Raw genomic sequence first — 19,759 nt, 5'->3', positions numbered from 1 at the left:
TGTAGATGGACATTTCACTCCTCACCAGCTGAAAGCTGATGGAATATTTACATTTATATTTACTTTATATGTTACATAGATACCATATATATTATACAGGTGGAATACTGCTGGCATATTTACACTCCTTCTTGACACCCCTCCTCCCAGTCAACCAGATAGGAAATTGTTCGGCAGATCCTCATCTCAACAAGTCTAGTGCTCAGGAAAAGCAGCATCAATTACTGAAGATGGGGTAAAACGTGGCTTGCACATATGGTGATGGTCTTAGGGAAGAAGCAGAAGTGATGGCTCTTTGCTGCACCTGCTGCATTAGGCACTTGGTATTTCAGTCACTCACAGTGATGTTGATCCAGGTGCAGGCTCAATCGTATTTTGTGCTCTTTAAAACACAGGATAAGGTAATCCAGGTTCCAGTGCCTTACTGTACAAGACCACATGGCCTGCTTTAGAGACAGCTGCAGAAGCTAAAGTGACAGAGGAAAGGAGGCAAGGACTGTTTCCCTATTTCACAGTGTGATGCTGGTAGTGCTAGTAGGAAAAGTTGTCCTCCCCAGTGCCTTGCTCCTACTAAATACATCTAAAAAGGAGGCAGTCCGAGAACCTGGGGAGGTGGTTTCTCACCAGACTGCTCTGTTTTGCCTACCTTTGAGCGCTGCAAGCCTCACAAAGACACTCTTGTGGTTTGAAAGGACAAAGGAGATCTACCCTGGCAGGGGTTGGAGTCTGGGCTCATATGCTTGTGGAACCTCCTGATCTGTCACAGGAATAAAAGGCCAATGAAACTGGAACCTTGGAAAGTTGAAAACAACCCATGAGACCTATGGACAGTTGAGGACAGGGATTTTCTAACCCTCCTCTGATAAATCTCCCCGCAGTTCTCTCTACAAATACATGCAGACATTTGTGCCACTGGATCTGTCCATGGCAAAACCAGTGGTTCCTAGGGCAGCAGTTTTGCTGCTTTCCCAGACCTGGAAGCTGCCCTTTTTTTCCCGTGGCTCTGAGCATTCAAGATTTCCATTCTGGCTTGCAAAGCTCTCAGTGATGGCTGCCTGTGCTCGTGTCTGCTCCCCATGTACAGCAGCACTGGAGGTATCAGAGCAGCACACCGTCAGTCGGAGAGGCTTATCATTATCAGCTTAGGAGATGTAGGTCATCAGGGAATTTTAATCAGCAGAGACACTTTCACATCCAAAGAGACAAAGATATTATCAATTCCCTTAAATGGGCACCAGAAGGGATGAGCTGCAGCTCTTGGGACTCTTTCTTTCTTCATCCTGTCTGAAATAAATTATTTCACAAAATGCAGTGATGCCGTGCTGATCCCCAACTGTTAATGCCCTGGTTTTCAGTCACAGATGTACTCAGAAAGTCAAATTTCTCTGAAGGCTTTTCTTTTCCATGAGGAACATGCTGTTTATTTCTCTCACTGCTCTGGAAGACACCCTTCATGATGGCCACCTGGAAAAGCTGTATCAGGACACAGCAGGCTGCTGGTGCTTAAAAATGCCTGTCTGTCTTCTGGGTCAGTGCTTATTTCCACCGACAGTTTTGATCTGTTTTCCTCTCCTTCTCTCCGAGGGCATTCCTCACTTGCCCTGCTGCAGCGTTCCATGCTGTGCAGCAGCAGCTAATGGGGACTTAGCGAGGTGTTAGCCTGGATGTGCGTGCTTCAGATGAAGGGATTAATACCTGAGGGCTTGTTTGGGACTCCTGCAGACAGCAGGTTTAAAACATGGCAAGGTTTATCCTTTGTTTTGCTTCTGTCAACATCTTCATTAAATTATAATCTCACTAAAAGAAAATCACATGGTTAGCGCGAAGGAAGACATGAACAATTGATAATTTTTTTTTTCTCCTTTCTGTGGTTAGTTGAATTGCAGGCTTTTTTTTTTTTATTGCTCTTTGGGTGAAAGTTAGGACTGATTACTTTTATAATCCCAGAAGGCAGAGAAAAAGTGAACCTGGGATGTGTTTTGCTCTGCTATCTCTGATCTTGCTGAAGAGCTAAAGCATGTGTTTAACACATGTGTTACTCTAGATGGGTTAACTGAGTTTGAGCAGCACTACAAAATAACTGTTTGCAACCATCCATGTGTTTGAATGTCCCCTGGAAATAGTCTAGTTAAGGGTTGCCTTTATAAATGACAATTAATAGGCACGAAAAAGTAGATGTTCTCTGAAACCAGGTACATTGACCCTCATTAACCTTTGTCCAGGCTCTGGAAATGATGAAAATATTTCCTTTAGAGAGGGAGTGTTGTCAGAAAGGCTTTAATTACAGTTTTTTAAAATGCCAGTAATCCTTCAGATTAGCTTTTCTGTCAGTCTGAAATAAGGCCAGTTAAATTCCAACAAATTGAGCAGGCACTGATCCAACCCTGTGGATACAGAAGGGATTAGTAGGAAGGCTGGGACAGAGCTTTGGCTTTTCATGGGAGAGGGCTTTGGAGGGAGTCAACAGAACCAGGGTGCAGAAAGGTGGTGACCCCTCCCACAATGCAAATCTGTCATGAGACTCTGCAAGAGCAGCCCAGAGGATATATTTATATATGTATACACACATATAAGAAGGATGTAGACCTGTTGGAGCAAGACCAGAGGAGACCATGAAGGTGCTTAGAGGGCTGGAGCACCTCTGCTATGGAGACAGGCTGAGAGAACTGGAGTTGTTCAACCTGGAGAAGGGATGCCTTTGGGGATCCCTTAGAGCACCTTCCAGTACATAAGGGGACCACAAGAGAGCTGGAGAGGGACTTCTGACAAGGACATGGATTGATAAGACAAGGGGGAATGGCTTCAAACTGATGGAGGGCAGGGTGAGATTAGATATTGGTAAGACAGTTTTCCCTCGTGAGGGTGGTGAGATATTAGCATGGGTTGCTGAGAGAAGCTGTGAAAGTGTTCAAGGCCAGATTGGATGGGGCTTTGAGCAACCTGATCTAGTTGAATGTGTCTCTGCCCATGGCAGGGGAGTTGGAACTAGATGGTCTTGAGGGTCCCTTCCGACTCAAACTACTCTGTGATTCTATGACTCCACGAACTGAAGATATATATGTACATATCTATATACATAGCTGAAGCAGAAGAGATGAAGACTTCAGGTTGCTGGAGGCTGCTGCCTGCTAAGACCTTCCATCCACCCAGGGAAGTTTATACCTAGCTCATGCTTCATAGTAATTAATCAGTTAATTCATTGATTTATGGATTTTCTGTAGCTCCTAATTATGGCGAGACATCTGGGTATCATAATAACAGAGAACAAATTTTCTGATAGGCGAGAGCTGGAGGAAGGTACAACACCAATACTGGGTGGCCTGTGCTGTGGTTTTGAATCCAAGTTAAAGTCTATCCAGCAGACATTTGAAAGCTCAGATATTTAGATAAGACTGTAAAACTGGCTATTTTCTTCAAGCTGCCAAAGATGCCAGAGGCTGGGAAAGACCTAATGGGATAGAAGATGCTCTGGTGTAATTTCCTCTGTGGGGTTTATAAAGCCCTCGTGCAAAGGAAAAGCAACTCAGTGTCATATCCTGGCTTTATTTTAGGGATAAATGCCAGTTATCAGATCTGTCAGGATCTGATGAATGCTCCAGTGAGATTATGTGGTTATGGGAAAGTTTGCAACATAGCATAGGGTAAGACATCATGGAAAACGTCAGCAATCCATGAGTCCATTGACGCATTTGGAAGTCTTGTTATCATTCACTTTGTGCAGGCTTGGCCAAAACCCATCATTCTTTGTCTGCCAGAAAATTTATAGTGATGATTTTTTGTTTTAGTTTGGTTGTTTGGTTTGGGGATTTTTTTTTCCACGCTTCATTTAAGACATTTACTTTTTAAATATCCAAGGAATGACAAGCTTCCTGAACTCTGCAAGTGCTGTGTGAGTTTGCTATTCCCCTGAGGTTTTCTGTTGAGGCCACCAATGAAATTGCAGTTGTCACTGAGTGGGTTTTGGCTGGGGTAGAGTTAACTTCCCTACAACTGTTATGGGGCTGTATTTTGGATTTGTGCTGAGCACAGAGTTGATAATATGGAGATGCTTTTTGTTACTGCTGCACAGGCCTTGCACAGAGCCAAGGCATTTTCTGCTTTTCATACTGCCATGCCTGTGTGGAAGCTGGGGGTGCCTGGGAGGGTGGGAGGAGACACAGGCTGCACAGATGACTCCAGCTGACCAAAGGGATATTTGAGACTATGGGACATCATGCTCAATGTATAAAGGAGGGGAAGAAGGAGGAAGAAAGGGATGTTTAGAGTGATGTTCGCCCATATCACAGTTATCTGTGATGAGATCCTGCTCTCCTGGAGATGGCTGAGCACCTCCCTGCCCATGGGAAGACATCTCTTTCAGTAGGTGGTTTTAAGTTGCTCATTGAAAGTCCAGCCTGGCTAAGCCTCATGTAAAAAAAACAAAAACAAAAACAAAAACAAAAACAAAAACAAAAACAAACCAGTAGCTGCTTCTTAGGCTGAATCATAGCTGTATTCTAAGAGGTTAAGAGGTTTGAAAATGTCCCCTGGAAGAGGAGTATTCCTCTCGGTACTAGTGTATAATGAGCTTCTGGAAACAAGGCTGTCAAATTAAACACTCAGATGTTGATGCCGAAATAAATACATGTATAAATCTCTCATCCGGTGTTATGAGACTCTTTCCTGCCAGCTCTATTATTGACTATCTAAACCTGCAACATCATGTATTCCACTAATGCCAGTGCCAGAGACATCAGATTTCACAGGCTACAAAATCTGTTTCCAAGAAATCAAATAAATCTAGCCATTTTGGAAAAGAAGTGGACTCACTTGAACTTGACTCTGTGGGACTCAGGGATGACCTGCTGGTGTTCTCTGATGCAAACCAGATAACCTGGAGAAAAAGGGTTTCCAAATGCTTGACTGCATCTTGCAAGCAGGGTAATATGCTACAGCAAGACAATTCTTACCAAAAATTCCAGTCCCACCAAAACCATGAGATATCAGATACTCTCATGCTGCAGAGTCAAGAAAGTGAGTTCAAGTTGGGTTGACATCATGCAAACTCAATGTCATGGAAAGGACAAAGTGGAGAGGAACTTCTAAAGAATGAAAGGGTGAAGGTTTACTAATGCCAGATCATGAGGCTGCACTGAAAATAAATCTTGTCTGTCAGATTTTATATAACTTCTGTGGTTAAGTCACAATTCTGGCATGTCAATTCAAATGGTGATGCTGTCTTCCCAAATACCTACAAACTGTCATCATACTGAAACGTGATATTGAAGAGAAAATTAGTGTTACACAGTCAATGTGTCTGCATCATAGAAAAAAATTTAAAAAAAGATGAATTGCTATTTTGACATAAAATAGTAGATGAGGACTCTCATTTGTTAGTGTTTTCTAGCAGAGCCTCTGGGATGTGATTTTTTTTCCCCCCAGTGCTGCTCAATAACTCTACCATATTACCTGGAAGAGAGGGAAAAATCACTATTCATATAACTTGCAAATAGGTCTGGACCTCTGATTAAATGGAAATATTGAAAAGCACCTACTAAACCTAAACTAACTAAATGGGTTTGTAAACATCTGGGAAGAATAATTTATACCACACTTCCAAGGCAGATGTTTGTGCTAAGGAGAGCAGAGAAGGGCTTAAAAACAGTGGTTTTGGAACTGTATTCATCCAAGCTATAGAATTAAAGTGGAGAATAATCAAATAGGTGATAAAGGATGCCATGACTCCTATATTCAGCATTAAGGACTGAGGCTTACTAATTGATACTGTTTTTAATTTAGCCAAAAAAAAAAGAAAATTAAAAATGAATGTTAAAAGAACATTGCAAGGATGGAATCCTGAAAGCATGCTCTGTGGCAAAAGTCTTAACGAGCTGTTTATTTATTTTGCCCAGAGAATGACTAGAATGTGAGCCAATTATGGTGTGCAAATGTCTAGAGGGAGGTGATATTTATCATTTTTTCCTGTTTTGTTTTTTTTTCTCAGGCAAAGACAGAGTGAGAGCCAGTTGCAGGAAGCTGAAGCCAGACACCCTAGATATTAAGTGGGTGTTTTTAATGTTGAGGGTAATTAGCTCTTGGAATAACAGACGTAGGAACCTGGTAGATCCTCCAAGGTTGTAGTTTTTAATTAGGGCTCAGAGGACGTGAAGAAAGCCTCATGTGAGTGTTGCTGTACTGCTCTCCCTCAAATTTCTCTATAATCAGTTGAGATATGAGACTTTTCTTTAGGGAGAGCAGAACATGAATCAAATCTTTTCCCTGTCTCTCTCTGCTGACAGTAGAGATTTTCCAGAGAAATCAGCTTTATTCAGCGGCACCCTCTGGCATAATTCATTACAAAGCACGTTTTGTATCCAGAATGCTGGAAGAGCTCAGAGCAGCAGCATCTCCTGAGAGGCTGCTTGGCCAGGCTGATGGAGGAGGTCAGACTGAGAGATTAGAGCACCCTCTCCTGCTCTAAAAATTAAAAGCAAAGCGATACAGCTGTGGCTTAACCATCCCATGGGAAATGTTGTGTCACTTACACACTTCAGTGAGCGACAAAGAGTGTTGGGAATTAATCTGATGGTAAGCAAACAGCTCAGCATTGCAAAGAAATCTTTGCTTTCTAGTGTGGTTGTGGCACTAATGATAAGCTGTAGGTGTGAGGAAAAAAAGCAAGGTTTGGAGATAAAGGCAGGGTTTTAAACTTCAATGTTTATTTCAGCCAGATGGGTTACATAAATAGTTGGGGGCTTTTTTCTTAGCTGCTTGATTTACCTTGTTTGTTTTTTAGTGAAACTAATCAGGCAGTGCCAAGACCTGAGCTTGTTTTGCAAAAGTAGGAGTATTATCCCTAGTCTTGAATACCTTGAGCATGGGGCAGATGTGCTGGAACCATTTAGAAGAACCAGCTTTTCCTGTGGAGGATGGATTACTGCCAGAGTTATTACCTAATGGAAGGAGGATTTTTACATCTGCAAACAAAAGTAGAAGAAAATGGAGACAGTGATAAAGTTCTCAACCTACTTTGCTATGGAAAGGTATGAATTGTTAAAGGCAGAGTAATTATGCTAATGAATAGATTGCCAAGATTATTTTTTCATCTTTCATTGCTGAGATCTGAATGCTATAAACAAACATCCACTAGAAGTGAGTCACTGGAGTTTTGCAGCTTCTCCTGGAGGCTTTGAGTCTGCTGACCTGAAGTGGAATTGAACTGTGCAGCCCCATTGCTGATACATAAAGATATGAGATAGCACTGAGCATATGACATATGAATAGAGATATGGGTTTATCTGTATGTGAATAAATCAGATTTATAAGTTCAAATTAAATAAATAAGACTCCCAACTGAAAAAAACTTTAATGTCATTTTTTGAGTCAAACCTAGTGTCAAAACCTAATGCACTGGTAGCATACAAAGCTGTGTTCTGAGTTCAGGCTTGACATTAGAATGTGTCTTAGGCACTTTCCAAATATGAAGCTATTTTAAAATCCCTGATAACTATCTTGAGATGTAACAGCTTTCAATGAAGTACATGCCCAGGAACTTCCCTGGATCTGGACTGTGCAAGGAAATGAATGAAAGGGAGCAAATGAATGAAAATGAAAAATGAATGAAATTAACAGAGGGAGCTGCTCTCCCCACTGCATCTGAATGACTCTGTGGCTTCCCTCAGTCATTAGTCATGAGGAGCTGCTCCTGAACTCATGCCAGTGAGATGTGTATAATTTATATGATGTAGTTGGAAGTTAATAGTGCTAAAAGGTTGAATTATAAATTATTCCCTCTAGACCACAACTGCTGGGCCTCTGACCGCGGCTAAATTATTGCAAGGGTCTTCCTAGCTAGGACAGGCATGGAGACATTTGAGGCTTTTCCAGGATGATAATTGTATTGCCAGGTCCAGGGGAAGGTGCCTGGGAATGGTTTATTGGAGAGCTCAGCTCTAGAGAGGCACATGCAGGACCCAGAGAAATAACCAAGAATCATTAAATAATGGAATAATTTGTATTGGAAGAAACCATTAAAGGTCATCTAGTACAAGCCCCAAGAAGATTTTGATGCAAGTGTAAAAAGGTCTGTGTGTGCCATGATGAAAAAAAAAAAAAAGAAAAAAAAAGAAAAAAAAGAAAAAAGAAAAAAAAAAGAAAAAAAAAAAGAAAAAAAGAAAAAAGAAAAAAAAAGAAAAAAGAAAAAAAGAGGAAAAAAAAGAAAAAAGAAAAAAAAAGAAAAAAAAAGAAAAAAAAAAAAAAAAAAAAAAAAAAAAAAAAAAGAGGACGAACTGTGAAAAGGGGAACTGAAGCCAAAACTCAAATATTCTGCATACCCCAAACCTAAATCGCTCAAGAAGAGGAGCCATCTCTGCTGTGGTCCAGAGAGATTTAAAGAGCTGTTCTGCAGGGGCTGATCCCAGGAGCTAAATCCCACTAATCCAAGGGCAGATCTTTAGGATGCTATCCCTACAATTACTGGGTTAGATTGGAGTACAGCCTGTACTGAGACAGTTCACTGTGAGGCAGACTTGGACCTTGGCAAGACCTTCAAGGAAATAAGGGCTTGGGAGGTTATAGCCCAAGCTGTGAAACCCTCAGGAGAGGAATGGGTCTCACCAAAAGGGACACAGGAAGCTTTTGACAAGGCACAGAGGATCACAGAGCACCCACCTGGCTGGAATGGCCTGTGCACACAAGAGTTTGAAGGAGGTGGGCACCAAAGCAGGAGAAGCTGACCGTGCATTCCCTATCGTCGTGGTGGTACCCACATCCGAGGACAGTCACTGACACTGGAGAAAGGCTGCTCTGCTGTGGATGGCTCCTTCTGGAGGTGTCCCTCCATCAGGCAGAGGAGCTGCAGGTGCATTTACAGCACCTGCTGCACTGCAGTGCTCTGTGTTGCATGTCCCGGGACCTGAGCATCCTGGATAAAAATGCTTTTCCAGTAATGAACAGGTAAGCTGGAGTAAGGGGCTGCTATTTTTAGAGCACAGACTTGCTGGGGTCAGCAAAGTTTTCTAAGCCATGAGGTGATACTGCAGATGGAGAGGTGCCTGCTATGGCTTTGCTGTTTCTATGTTTGGCTGTGAAGGGGGAGACTGTTATTAAAAAAAAAAAAAAAAAAAACAACAAACAAACCAACAACCAACCAGAAAGCCCTATGGCTCCTAGTACTTAACCAAGAATATTTGAAGTCAAGAGTGTACATAAAGTACGCTTCTTGACCTGACAGATATTTAGCAGTTCTTTATCTAAATTCAAATCATAATCCTCCTTTTCCCTCATTTTCTGATTATCTGTTTATCTACCTTTCAATCTGCCAGATTTAAGAGACTCTGAGTTGCCCTTGAAAAAATTGTCCAGAAAATTTTAAAATTGTATGCACATACATACATACATATCCCTAACTATATGAATATATGGGTCTATATATATGTGTGTGTAGTTTTGTTTTGTATGGGCTCTGATTCATATTTACAACTCTGTGAGGATTTTTGAGGGAAGCTGATGGCCTAGTGCATTTCACCTTTTAATTTTCTTATATGGGTGTTTGTCTGTGTGACATTGAAACTATCTTTCTTAGAAACCAGAGGTACGGTGTATCCATAGGTTGTACTTACTGCTGCAGACCAAGCAGACTCATTCTTCACTGCCTGGTTTCAGAGTATGTTGCAAAGCATATTAAAATGTTAATGTAAGTGTGCATTTAAGGGTTATGGCATGTCTGCCACCGGTTGGGCACTTTTCTGTGTGGTGAGGTGGCTTGTGTGGTGCATGTCCATGTGTCTGTGTGTGGGTTTGGGTCCTCAGAGATTTGTGCCTTGAGAGCTGTTGTGAAGCTTGGGCTGACTCAGCGGTACCTGCATGCACAGAACCAATACATATGGTGAAAGGCAGACATAATCTACTTTCCTTCCAGCATGTGGTAACGCTCTACCTGGCTCCTGAAGAACTTGGTGCAGATCTACCCACCTGCAAAACAATGTCATTTGTCCTGTGGTGTCCTAGCAGCCTCTTCTGGGTGCTGTTGAGGCACATCAGAGTGCATCACTTTAATGCTGGAAATTCGTTCAAGACATTTTTCCAGGCTCCCTGGTGTCTGGTCTTTGGAATAATCCTACTTTGTTCCCCAGCACATTGCTCTGTCTTTAAAATTGGACTGCTTGGACCCTGGAACTGTGACCCCTTCTTTTCCAAAGCCTTTCCCCATGTGGCTGCCAGGTTAGCTGTGGGACGAATAAGCAGAGACCCTTCACTAGATCTTGGCCACCGGCTAGATTATGTGATCCTGCAAGAAGAATGTGAGACACCAAGAGCCCTGCTTAGATTTGTTGACTTTGGAAAGCTTTCCTCAGCATTTATAGGCCCTCTAAACCCTGGCTTCTGTGAAGTGGCTGCACATTTAGGGGAAAACTGGAATAAAGCTATCTTCTCATGGATGTGCATCAATTATAAGCTGGATTCCACCATCCACCATAACACATTTGCAAGAACTCTGCCCTCTCCAACCCAAGTTTTGCTTACAATAATGAAATATTTTAAGTGGGCTCATGTTGGCATCATTGCATCCAGTGAGGATATTTGGATGTACACAGCCAAGGAGTCAGCAACTGCTCTCAGGAACCACGGGCTACCTGTAGCCATTGTTACATCTGTGCATAAGGGAGAAAAAGGCATTGAAGACACTTGGAACAAGATTAAAGAAGTTAATAACATTAAAAGTAAGTGCTTTGAGTCTCAGTCCTTTTTTAATTTTTTTTTCCATGGGGTAGGACTGCATTGTTACCCAATGGACATACTTTAGAGAATGAAAGCTTAAAGCGATTTAAGTCAAGCAGAATTTTCTCTCTGATCTTAATGCAGACAGGGTTTCACATAAAGGAATGTTGGACATTTTGTATGTGATGAAGATAGACCAAAATTGTCTACTACAACCTGAAAGATTGGGTCCAGCTTGTCTGAAAAAAATAGTATTTCATAGATGGTTCTCTGTGCTTGGCTCATATAAAGAAGAGTTTATAGGAAGGTTTTATATTAATGGTGATTTGTATTGTGGAATATCAAAAATCAGTATCAATATCAAAAATCTTGCTTTGATGGTGTGTCCTGTATTTCAGAACTCCCCACCCGACATTAGCCCCATGGCATTTTGCAGGAAAAGGCACAGACTCTGGGACAGTCAAGCATGAACCTGTTGTTTAAACACAGCACAGTGTCCAACCTAAAATCTGTGTATTTGGTGGCAGGGTGAGCGTGTGGAGGTTGGGCACTGCTTACAGCTGTGTGTTGTCTGTCAGCTCAGAGCACACAGAGGGAAAGCTCAAGTCTTGGTCAGTGACAACAATGACCACAACTGCCCATCATCTTGAGCTGTGCCTCGCTTGTGTCAAAACTCCTCTCCATTCCTTCTTTACAGCCCAGAAATGGTTAATACTCACAACATCTTTTATTAGGGGTTACAGACCTCCAGATGTTGAACAAAACGGGTGTAACTTTCAGTTTCCTCAGCACATAACATCAGAATCTGACCTGATAGAGTAGTTCAGGCAGCTCTTTTATTGGGGGGGGAGTGGGGGGGTGGGGGGGTGGGAAGAACCATTTTGTGTTGAAAACCCGAAACAGATTACTAACACTCTCCACTGTCCTTGTGTTCCAGTTATACTCCTGTGCATGCATTCTGTACTCATCGGAGGGCAGGAGCAGGCTGACTTACTCACAAAAGCTCTGGAAATGGGACTAGCAGATGGAAGATATGTCTTTGTTCCATATGACACTTTGCTGTACAGTCTTCCTTACCAAAACAACTCATTCAGTGTCTTTGATAATGACAGCAAGCTCCGGGAAGCTTATGATGCTGTGCTGACCATCACACTGGAGTCTGGAGAAAGGACTTTCTATGATGCGTTCAGGGAAGCTAAAGAAAGTGGTGAAATAATCAGGGATTTAGAAGCCACACAGGTAAATATTCTTTCTCTTGGACTTTTCTGGGATCTGTCAATAGGAAACATGAGCAATAGTTACAGGAATAGTACAGGGAAGAGTCAATCAGGCCTGTACACTTTCATTTTGAGAAAAATACAGAGAAATTTGAATGTAGTCTGCACCCATCTGGAAAGATTACTTTTCCTAGATGTCTAGTAGTATAACTTGCTTAGTACGACTGTAAGACCATGATGGGAATTCAAGAGAAAGGGGCTGTGTCTGAGGCTCTCAGATTTGCTATGTGTTAGCTGCAGTGGACTTGAATTGTAGCAATATCACTTAAGGTGGGTGAAGTCCATGGAGTTTGTAGTGAATCAAAATAAGATGTCCCTACGACTTAGAATTCGAGGGGATGAGACAGACTAAAGAAATACTGGATGCTTCTAGAGGGAAACGTTTAAGACCATTGCTGTTGCATTCTTCTTAGCAGTGTCATCAAAGTTATTCTTTGTCAGCATGATTATCTAAAAGTCCCTGGTAGCCTATGAAAAATCAAATCAGTTTTTACCTTGAGGACATTTACAAGAATTGGAGAATCTTATACTGGTGAAGAGATACAGGATTCAGCTGAGCTATTTTTCAAATCTCTCTATGACATTTAAAAAAATGGCAAGTACTTTTAAGGCATAATTTAACAGATCTGCAGGAGATGAATCATATCTTGAAAGCATTAGTTTCTTTCCCTTCAGTTTAATGAGAGCCCAGGTTAACTGTACTGAGTGTCAGGTTCTTCATTGCAGATATCCACATCTGACCAATTAATCCCACAAATGTCAGATTCTGTGGCTCCCAAGAGCACTCCCCATGTTTCTCACAGGTGTATGGCTGTAATCTCTCTTCACCTACCAGCTGTGAATGACCACGTGATTGCAAAAGTCATCATTTGTGTTAAAGGTTCCTAAATCAAGTCTGGTATGGAAGGGAGCAATTCAAACAGAAAAAGGTGTTGCCCCACAGAACAAGTTTGCTGTGGCTTTGCTGTGGGATTTTTGCATCTTCGGGATAAATAATATTCTGACAGAGAAGACCAATTCTTTGGGCATGACACTTTTCCTCTCTTGGTATGGAGCCTCTGACTTTGATCTTCTATTTGTAGAAGATGTCTTAGTGTAATGTTTTAAGGCAGGATAAATTTCAGCCAAACATCAGGCTCAGAATTTAGGCATTTCCCATCATAATGGAATTTTGTGTGGTTTTAAAAATATTTTGAAATTTTGGGAATCCACCATAAGAAAAGACAGCTATTCAAAGTCATGCATATATCTGGTCTACCTTCAACCTAAGATTCTTTAAACTCATTACTCTGTGAGCCTTATTGTTCCGGTGTCTCAGTGTTTAAATTCACAACATAACCAGGGGGAAAATATTTTTCGCCACCACTCTCAAACTGAAGGTTAGGAGCAGTTTATCCTCAATTTCTCCTGTTTTTTTAGGTGTCTCCACTCTTTGGAACAATCTATGATGCCATTTACTTCATGGCAATGGCAATGGACAGTGCACGGAGGAAAGGAGTAAGAGCATCAGGAGCCAACATGGCTGAACACACAAAAAACTTTAGCTTCCCTGGATTTAGTCACCGGGTAGAGACAGACAGCTGTGGGAAGGGGCTGAACAACTATGTGATACTGGACACAGATGGTCATGGGAACCAACTTTTCCCAACCCACCTGCTGGACATGTCTTCAGGCTCTGTGTTGTCCCTAGGCCAGGCCATCCACTTTCCCAATGAAGTTCCACCCAAACCAGACTCCAGCTGTTGGTTTGATCCAGATGTTCTCTGCACTGAAGGTAAGAAAGAAAAAAAAAAAAGAACCAAAAATAGGGTGAAATGGCATTGAGTTCATGCTTATGTCTTTCATCTTTTCTCTCACTCCAAGTGAGGGGTGAGAAGCTCCCTTTAAATTAGAACTCCCCAGCCAGAAAAGTCTAAATTCAAGAATCTAATATAAAAATGCCCAGTCATCATGCTGTTTGTAATGGGAATCCTGTGCAGGGGTAACACCATCCACCCACAACACTCTTTTATTGCTTGTTATGTCATGGAATAATAGAATCGTTATGGTTGGAAAAGACATGTAGGATCATTGAACCCTTAACCTACCATTGCCAGGCCCACCACTAAACATCACATCTACACAATTTTTTCAAAACTTCCAGAGCCATCAATCCCACTACTCTCCTGGGCCAATGAGGTTGTTCCCACTGTTATGTACTCGAAAAAGTTTTATGAGTCTAACACTCAACGCCTGCCAATATTAATAGTAACCATTTTATAACAGAGGCTCCACCCAGCACTGTGTCCTTCTGGAGGACAGGACAATAAGAAGATTTAACTTGAAGGCAGGCTAAGAGAGCTGCACAAGAGCAGATCCTCTCAGCTTCCTGCCTGTTAACTCCTGCTTCTTTATCCAGGTAGTAACGAGGAGTGAAGGACCATCAGAGCTCCCCTCATTGACAAAAATGATAATCATTACTCAAGATAATTTGAGTTATTGTAGATAACAGAGGTAGTAATCAAAGGCCTGGGGGCAGAGATATCTGCGCTGATTCCTAGGTTTGTCAGACTGGGCACTGGGTTTACCTATTGTTTTTAATTTGGGGCAACTGTGGTGCAGTTCTAAATTTCACAGGGAAGCCAAAACCTCAGGGCAGTGTACTTAAGCTCTTCTTGGCATATTTACTTATAATGCTAAGCATATACACCTATTGCTCCAGGATATGACTTAAACAGATGAAATTAACCACATCTATGGAATATTTTATTCGGTAGCTGAGAAAACCTTTCTTGGCTTAGCCATAACTGACCTGACCCATAATCAGTATCACTCTATGAAAACTGGAGATGTACTGATCTTATAGCAACTGGCAAGCAATAGAAGAGTATAATACTATCATAGATCTAATTTTGCACTGCCCCCAGGAACAATGTAACAATTTAGCATCTCATTGCAGTCTGTGGAAAAATCCCACTGATTTTCTGAGAGATCAGATTTTATGTACATACCTTTATGAAAGCATAAAGCTCTAGGCATCTGTCAATTAAACAGTAATTTATTATGATTGCTAGAATTTCAGAGAGTGAACTTTATGGCTAGAATTAAATACAAGACTCACTCTAGCTTTTGTATGAAGTTAGGCTTGGAAGGGGTGTTGGATGTGAAGTTGTCAGGCTGGTGTGCTTCCTAGCTCCAGGTTCACCAGGAACAGGCTGAGCTGGTGTTCCCAGGACACACACACTCTGCAGACACAGCCAGAGTAACACATATAGTAGAGTTATGGCTTTACAGGCACCACTACCCACAACCAGCACTGCTGGGACATGGACATCAGAAATGGCCTGGTGCTGCTCTTATGCACCTCATAATTAGGCTCCAAGCTTGTTACCAGATCTTACAGCCTCAACTCCAACAGACTCCTAAATGCATCCTCTGGTAGATGGTCCAAACCTAAATTTCCCCATAACCATTCCTCAAACTCTTCAGTCTCTGCAGGAGCTGACTCCGAACTTGTGGTCTCTCATGGGTTACAGGCTCCAGGACTTACCTTCCCTGTTAGTTAGATTGATGTTAAGTCTGTAAATATCATACATAGTCAGAGAGCAAAGTTGCCCAGAAAAAAAATGTAAATGAGGTTAAGAAGGTGGGAATGACGGCACCGATCAAGTGCAGGGTTTGCCTGGAAAAAATGCACAACATGGTTACATGAGACCAGCATCCCCATCCTCTCACGTACTTGAGCATTCCTGACCCATTCTATCTCTCCCTTTACCCATGTTAGCCCTTTGCCCTAAAGATCCTGTAAGAAGTTTCATGTAGCCCCACAGTTCCCTTAAAGCATTCCCTAATGACTTTAACTCAATCCCGTAAGTTGTCTCAAGCATGCCGTAAATTTGCTCTTTCCCATAAGCTCATAATTAGCTTACTTTCACTTCTGGTTAGTTGTGAAGTATGGGATGGGTTGGCAGGGACCTTTCAAGGCCATCCATTCCAATCCCACACTAGAGCAGGTTGTGTAATGTCCCATGGAGCCTGATTTGAGCACTGCCAGGGATGGGGCAGCCACAACTTCCATGGGCGACCTCTTCCTGTGTATGTGTGAGGACAGTCAGGACCTGGGACCCTAGACTGAAGCAGTAAAATTTCAGCTAAAATGCTCTGTATTTTCCTGAAACAAATACCAATTTTCAAAAATGCCTTCAACTTTCACTGGAAAGCTCTAGGTCTCAGTGCTTGCAGATGGGTGCCAGTGTGACATAGAGTCATGAACTTTTTGTCAACCCGAATTTCTGCATGTTTGTTTGTGTTTGTAGATCTCTGGATACAAACAGAATAAAATTTAAAAAATCAGAAAACAGAAGGTACAAACACAGCAAAGAGTTCCCACTGGAATTTAGCTTATGCAGTCACGTCAGCTTCTCTTAGTTCTCTAGTAAACACACTCATGAGCAAAGTATCTGTCTCCAGTACTTTCAGCTGATGGATGTGTTGAGGAGAACATCAACCTTCAGCTGCTCCTCCTCTTCTTCTCTTTTCAGAGTTAGAAATTTGCAGCAGAGAGTGAAAAAGCCCAGATGGGCCAGTGACTCACCCTGGCCATCAGTTTGGTACCACACGATAAAATAAAGATTTTTCAGAATTTTTATTCCTCAAGAGTAAGGGGTCAAATGTTAAAAAGTTATGAACTTTGCTGAAGCTTCCTCTAAAACTTAATACTTTCCTGTGAGTCTATTTCTTTACTTGAAGAAAAACCATTTTTCCACTGGTCTGGAGCTCTAAGTCTGGTTTAGAGAGAAAAAAAAAAAAAGTGCACAGAAAAAAATAATCAGTATAGCTGAAGTCTTAGGTATGTCAAGTTAGTATTTGTGTATTCATAAAAGAACATTGCATTAAAATTGTCTTCTGGCATGCTCCTGGCTGAATATTTGACTTTTTAATCCAATGGCCTAATATTGATGTTTTAATATTATTGCGTAAATCAAAATGATTTTCTCATTCACTGGTTCTTTTCCCATCTTTGTACAGGGATTGAGCCTGCAGTCATTTCATTGGGTGTAATGCTGTTATTTGTCCTGGTGTTGTGTGCTGTGGGCCTGGCTTCTCTCATCAGGTGAGAATTGCAACATATACTTGAGTTGGTGCCTCTTTTAGTTTCTGTGTGAGGCTTGTGCTTAAGCCAGCAGTTTAGACTATGCACAAGGTCTGATTTTGCCCTTGACTCTCCAGCTACATATCGCTTCACATTTGTGGTGTGTTGGCCCTGGCAGCATGCCAGGCATCCACTAAAGCCGTTTTATCTCTCCCTTCCTCAGCTAGACAGGGGAGAGAAAATACAACAAAAGGCTCTTGGGTCAAGATGGGGTCAGGAAGAGGTCATTCACCAATTACCATAACAGCCAAAATGGACTTGACGTAGGGAAATTAAAATTATTACCAATCAAATCAGAGTAAGATAATCAGAAATAAAATCTTAAAAACACTTTATTCCCATCTCTCCCTTCTTCCCAGGCTTACCTTACTCCTAAATTCTCTGCTTCCTCTCCACCAATGGCATCAGGGTCTGAGAATGGGGACTGCAGTCAGTTCATCCCACATTGCCTCTGCTGCCCCTTCCTCCTGAAGCAAAGGGATCCTCACACCCTTCCCCTGCTCCAGTAGTCTGTTGCTGGATGTTTCTGAAGCATTAGGATGGTGGTTATCCCTTTGGAAGTGCAAAGAGTGACATATAAACCAAAGACAGGAATCTGTTATGAGAACATGAGGGTTGAAACTAAGTATTTTTCTTACTCCAGATAATTCTTGCCTGGATTTCTGTCCTTAATATAACCATGTTTCCTGTGAAACACGTGAGGCTGATCCTCTGTATTTTCTCCATGTACTAAAGAGAAAAAAAATACCTCTGGAGAGAATTTAGAGCAAATATTTAGGATACATCTTTTTTATCAAGTTGATTCACTCCCTGTTTTAAACTGGAGTTCAGCTCCCTGGTTATTCCCATTTTATATGTATTGGCCTGGGCATGAGATCTTTGGAGCAAAGGCAGTAGTCTTCTGGGGAAGGAATGATTTCCCATAATTGCATGTCACCTCTGTATCCCAACTCTATAGCCATGGTAGAAATGTGCCTGAATGGATTGGTTGGTCCAAGAGCTATGGATTGCTCTTGGCAAGGTGTCTTGGTTTGGGACCTAACCCCCAACACAAGGTCACTATAGCACCTGTAGTAGTTGGTCTCTAATTATTGATGTCCACATAACTGAATTTAGAGTGAAAATAGACTGAAATTAGAAGGCATATTTACTGAGCAGCAATGAGTTCAGCAGAGTGGAGTTCCTAGATCGTTTCCTCCAGCTTTTCCTCTCAAATAATTCCCAGATGTGTTTTGTCTCCACTCCCAAATCATTCCTCCAGGCCCAGATATAAGGCCACCCAGCAAGCAGCATCCCAAACATCTCCCCCACTTTCAGCACACAGCTGCTTCTTTTAGAACTGCAGACACTGATGAAGTTGCCTCCATTCACCCACACTTTGAAATCCTGCTCTGTTCCCTGGCCACCAGCCTCTACAATTCAGTAAATAAAAGACAATCTTTCTGCCTACTCTATTTGTAAGCTCTTCCACAAGCACCAGGCTGTGCTTGGAAAGGTTTGGTCATGAGAAAAGATGTATGGCCATCTGCAAGAGAAGAAAAATTCCAGCATGACTCAGACAACGATTTATATTAGAAAGGGGCATGTCTGGAACTAAATTTAAACCTCAGCATGGTCTGAGCTGAAATGTGGAAACTCTGGTCTTAGCTTTTTCAGGGATCTGCCGCATGACCCTAAATGAGTCACTCCACTCTCTCTGCTTAGCTTTTGGCAGAAGGTTGCTTTCTTCCCTGCTTAGAGACAGGATGTGATTTATCAAACAAGGTTTTTCAGATGGACTTGTGAGAAGTACATAAGTGATGATTTTTTTCATGAAGATGAGTTGGGTGGCTTGGGATGGTGTGTTTAGTGAAATATTGCAAAATATCATCCTGAGTAAAGCCGGTGGTTATGTGGCCAAGGCTTTGGCTCAGCTTCAAGAAGCTGTCTGTGCTCTTCCAAAATGTCCAGAATGATACATGGAGAGGAAAAGTGAATTGAGGTGATTTGGGGTTGTTTTATGTGGTGGTGTCCTTCTACAGTAGCGTTAGCAAAAGTCATCCTATTGTCCACCTCATCAAGGAAACACTTAGGAGAGTGCAAATCAGTTATCTGCTGTAGTGTTAACAAAGTTCCTTAAGCAAAAGAAGTGACACTGAGGGCAATGGGGGAGCTTTCCTTTCTGTTTTTTGCTCCTGGTTGAGGAGGTTTTGACTGTCTAATAGATACTGCTGCTTTGTGCTCAGTGTTAGACCCTGATGTCCATTGAAACAATGGGATCAAAATTATGAGGTGTGATGTGAGATGTGCCATACTGCTCATCCCATGTAGCTTTTCCCTCTGTATAAACCTGTGACCACAGGGGCACATCTTGCTCTGTGCTTCATAACACACCATGCTACAATATAGACACTTGTGTCCAGGCAGCTCTTATAAATTAACTACAGTTCAGCTTCAGTCCCTAAGAGAGTCTGAAGTGCTTAAATGTGGTTTGCTCATGACCAGACCAGCTGGACTAATGAAATTTGTTTCTGTCTCCTAATGGAGAATGATTTGGGATATGACAAATAAAAGCAAGCAAAACAAAATATGCCTTACATACACACTCAATTAATATTTGTAAGCAGATTAAACCCAATTGTCTATTTGTGATAAGACCCTTTGAGATGATAGC

At 41.8% G+C, this 19,759-nt stretch overlaps 1 protein-coding gene across 1 annotated transcript in view; it reads left to right on the top strand.

Moving 5' to 3' along the window:
* Nucleotides 1–9,961: 9,961 nt before the first annotated feature.
* Nucleotides 9,962–19,759, top strand: part of GUCY2F (guanylate cyclase 2F, retinal) — a 38,142-nt gene continuing 28,344 nt past the window's right edge. Inside the window, exons 1-4 of the mRNA XM_066177382.1 lie at nucleotides 9,962–10,700; nucleotides 11,636–11,937; nucleotides 13,395–13,749; nucleotides 16,983–17,067. Of these exons, the coding sequence (XP_066033479.1) occupies nucleotides 9,962–10,700; nucleotides 11,636–11,937; nucleotides 13,395–13,749; nucleotides 16,983–17,067 (1,481 nt within the window). The remainder of the gene's footprint in view (nucleotides 10,701–11,635; nucleotides 11,938–13,394; nucleotides 13,750–16,982; nucleotides 17,068–19,759) is intronic.

This window comes from Chamaea fasciata, unplaced genomic scaffold (assembly GCF_029207755.1).
Source record: "Chamaea fasciata isolate MVZ Bird 193981 ecotype frontalis unplaced genomic scaffold, bChaFas1.0.hap1 SCAF_2, whole genome shotgun sequence".
In the NCBI taxonomy this organism is placed as follows: Eukaryota; Metazoa; Chordata; class Aves; order Passeriformes; family Sylviidae; genus Chamaea; species Chamaea fasciata.
Note: the sequence above shows the minus strand (reverse complement) of the source record. Positions and strands in the feature narration are given on the sequence as shown.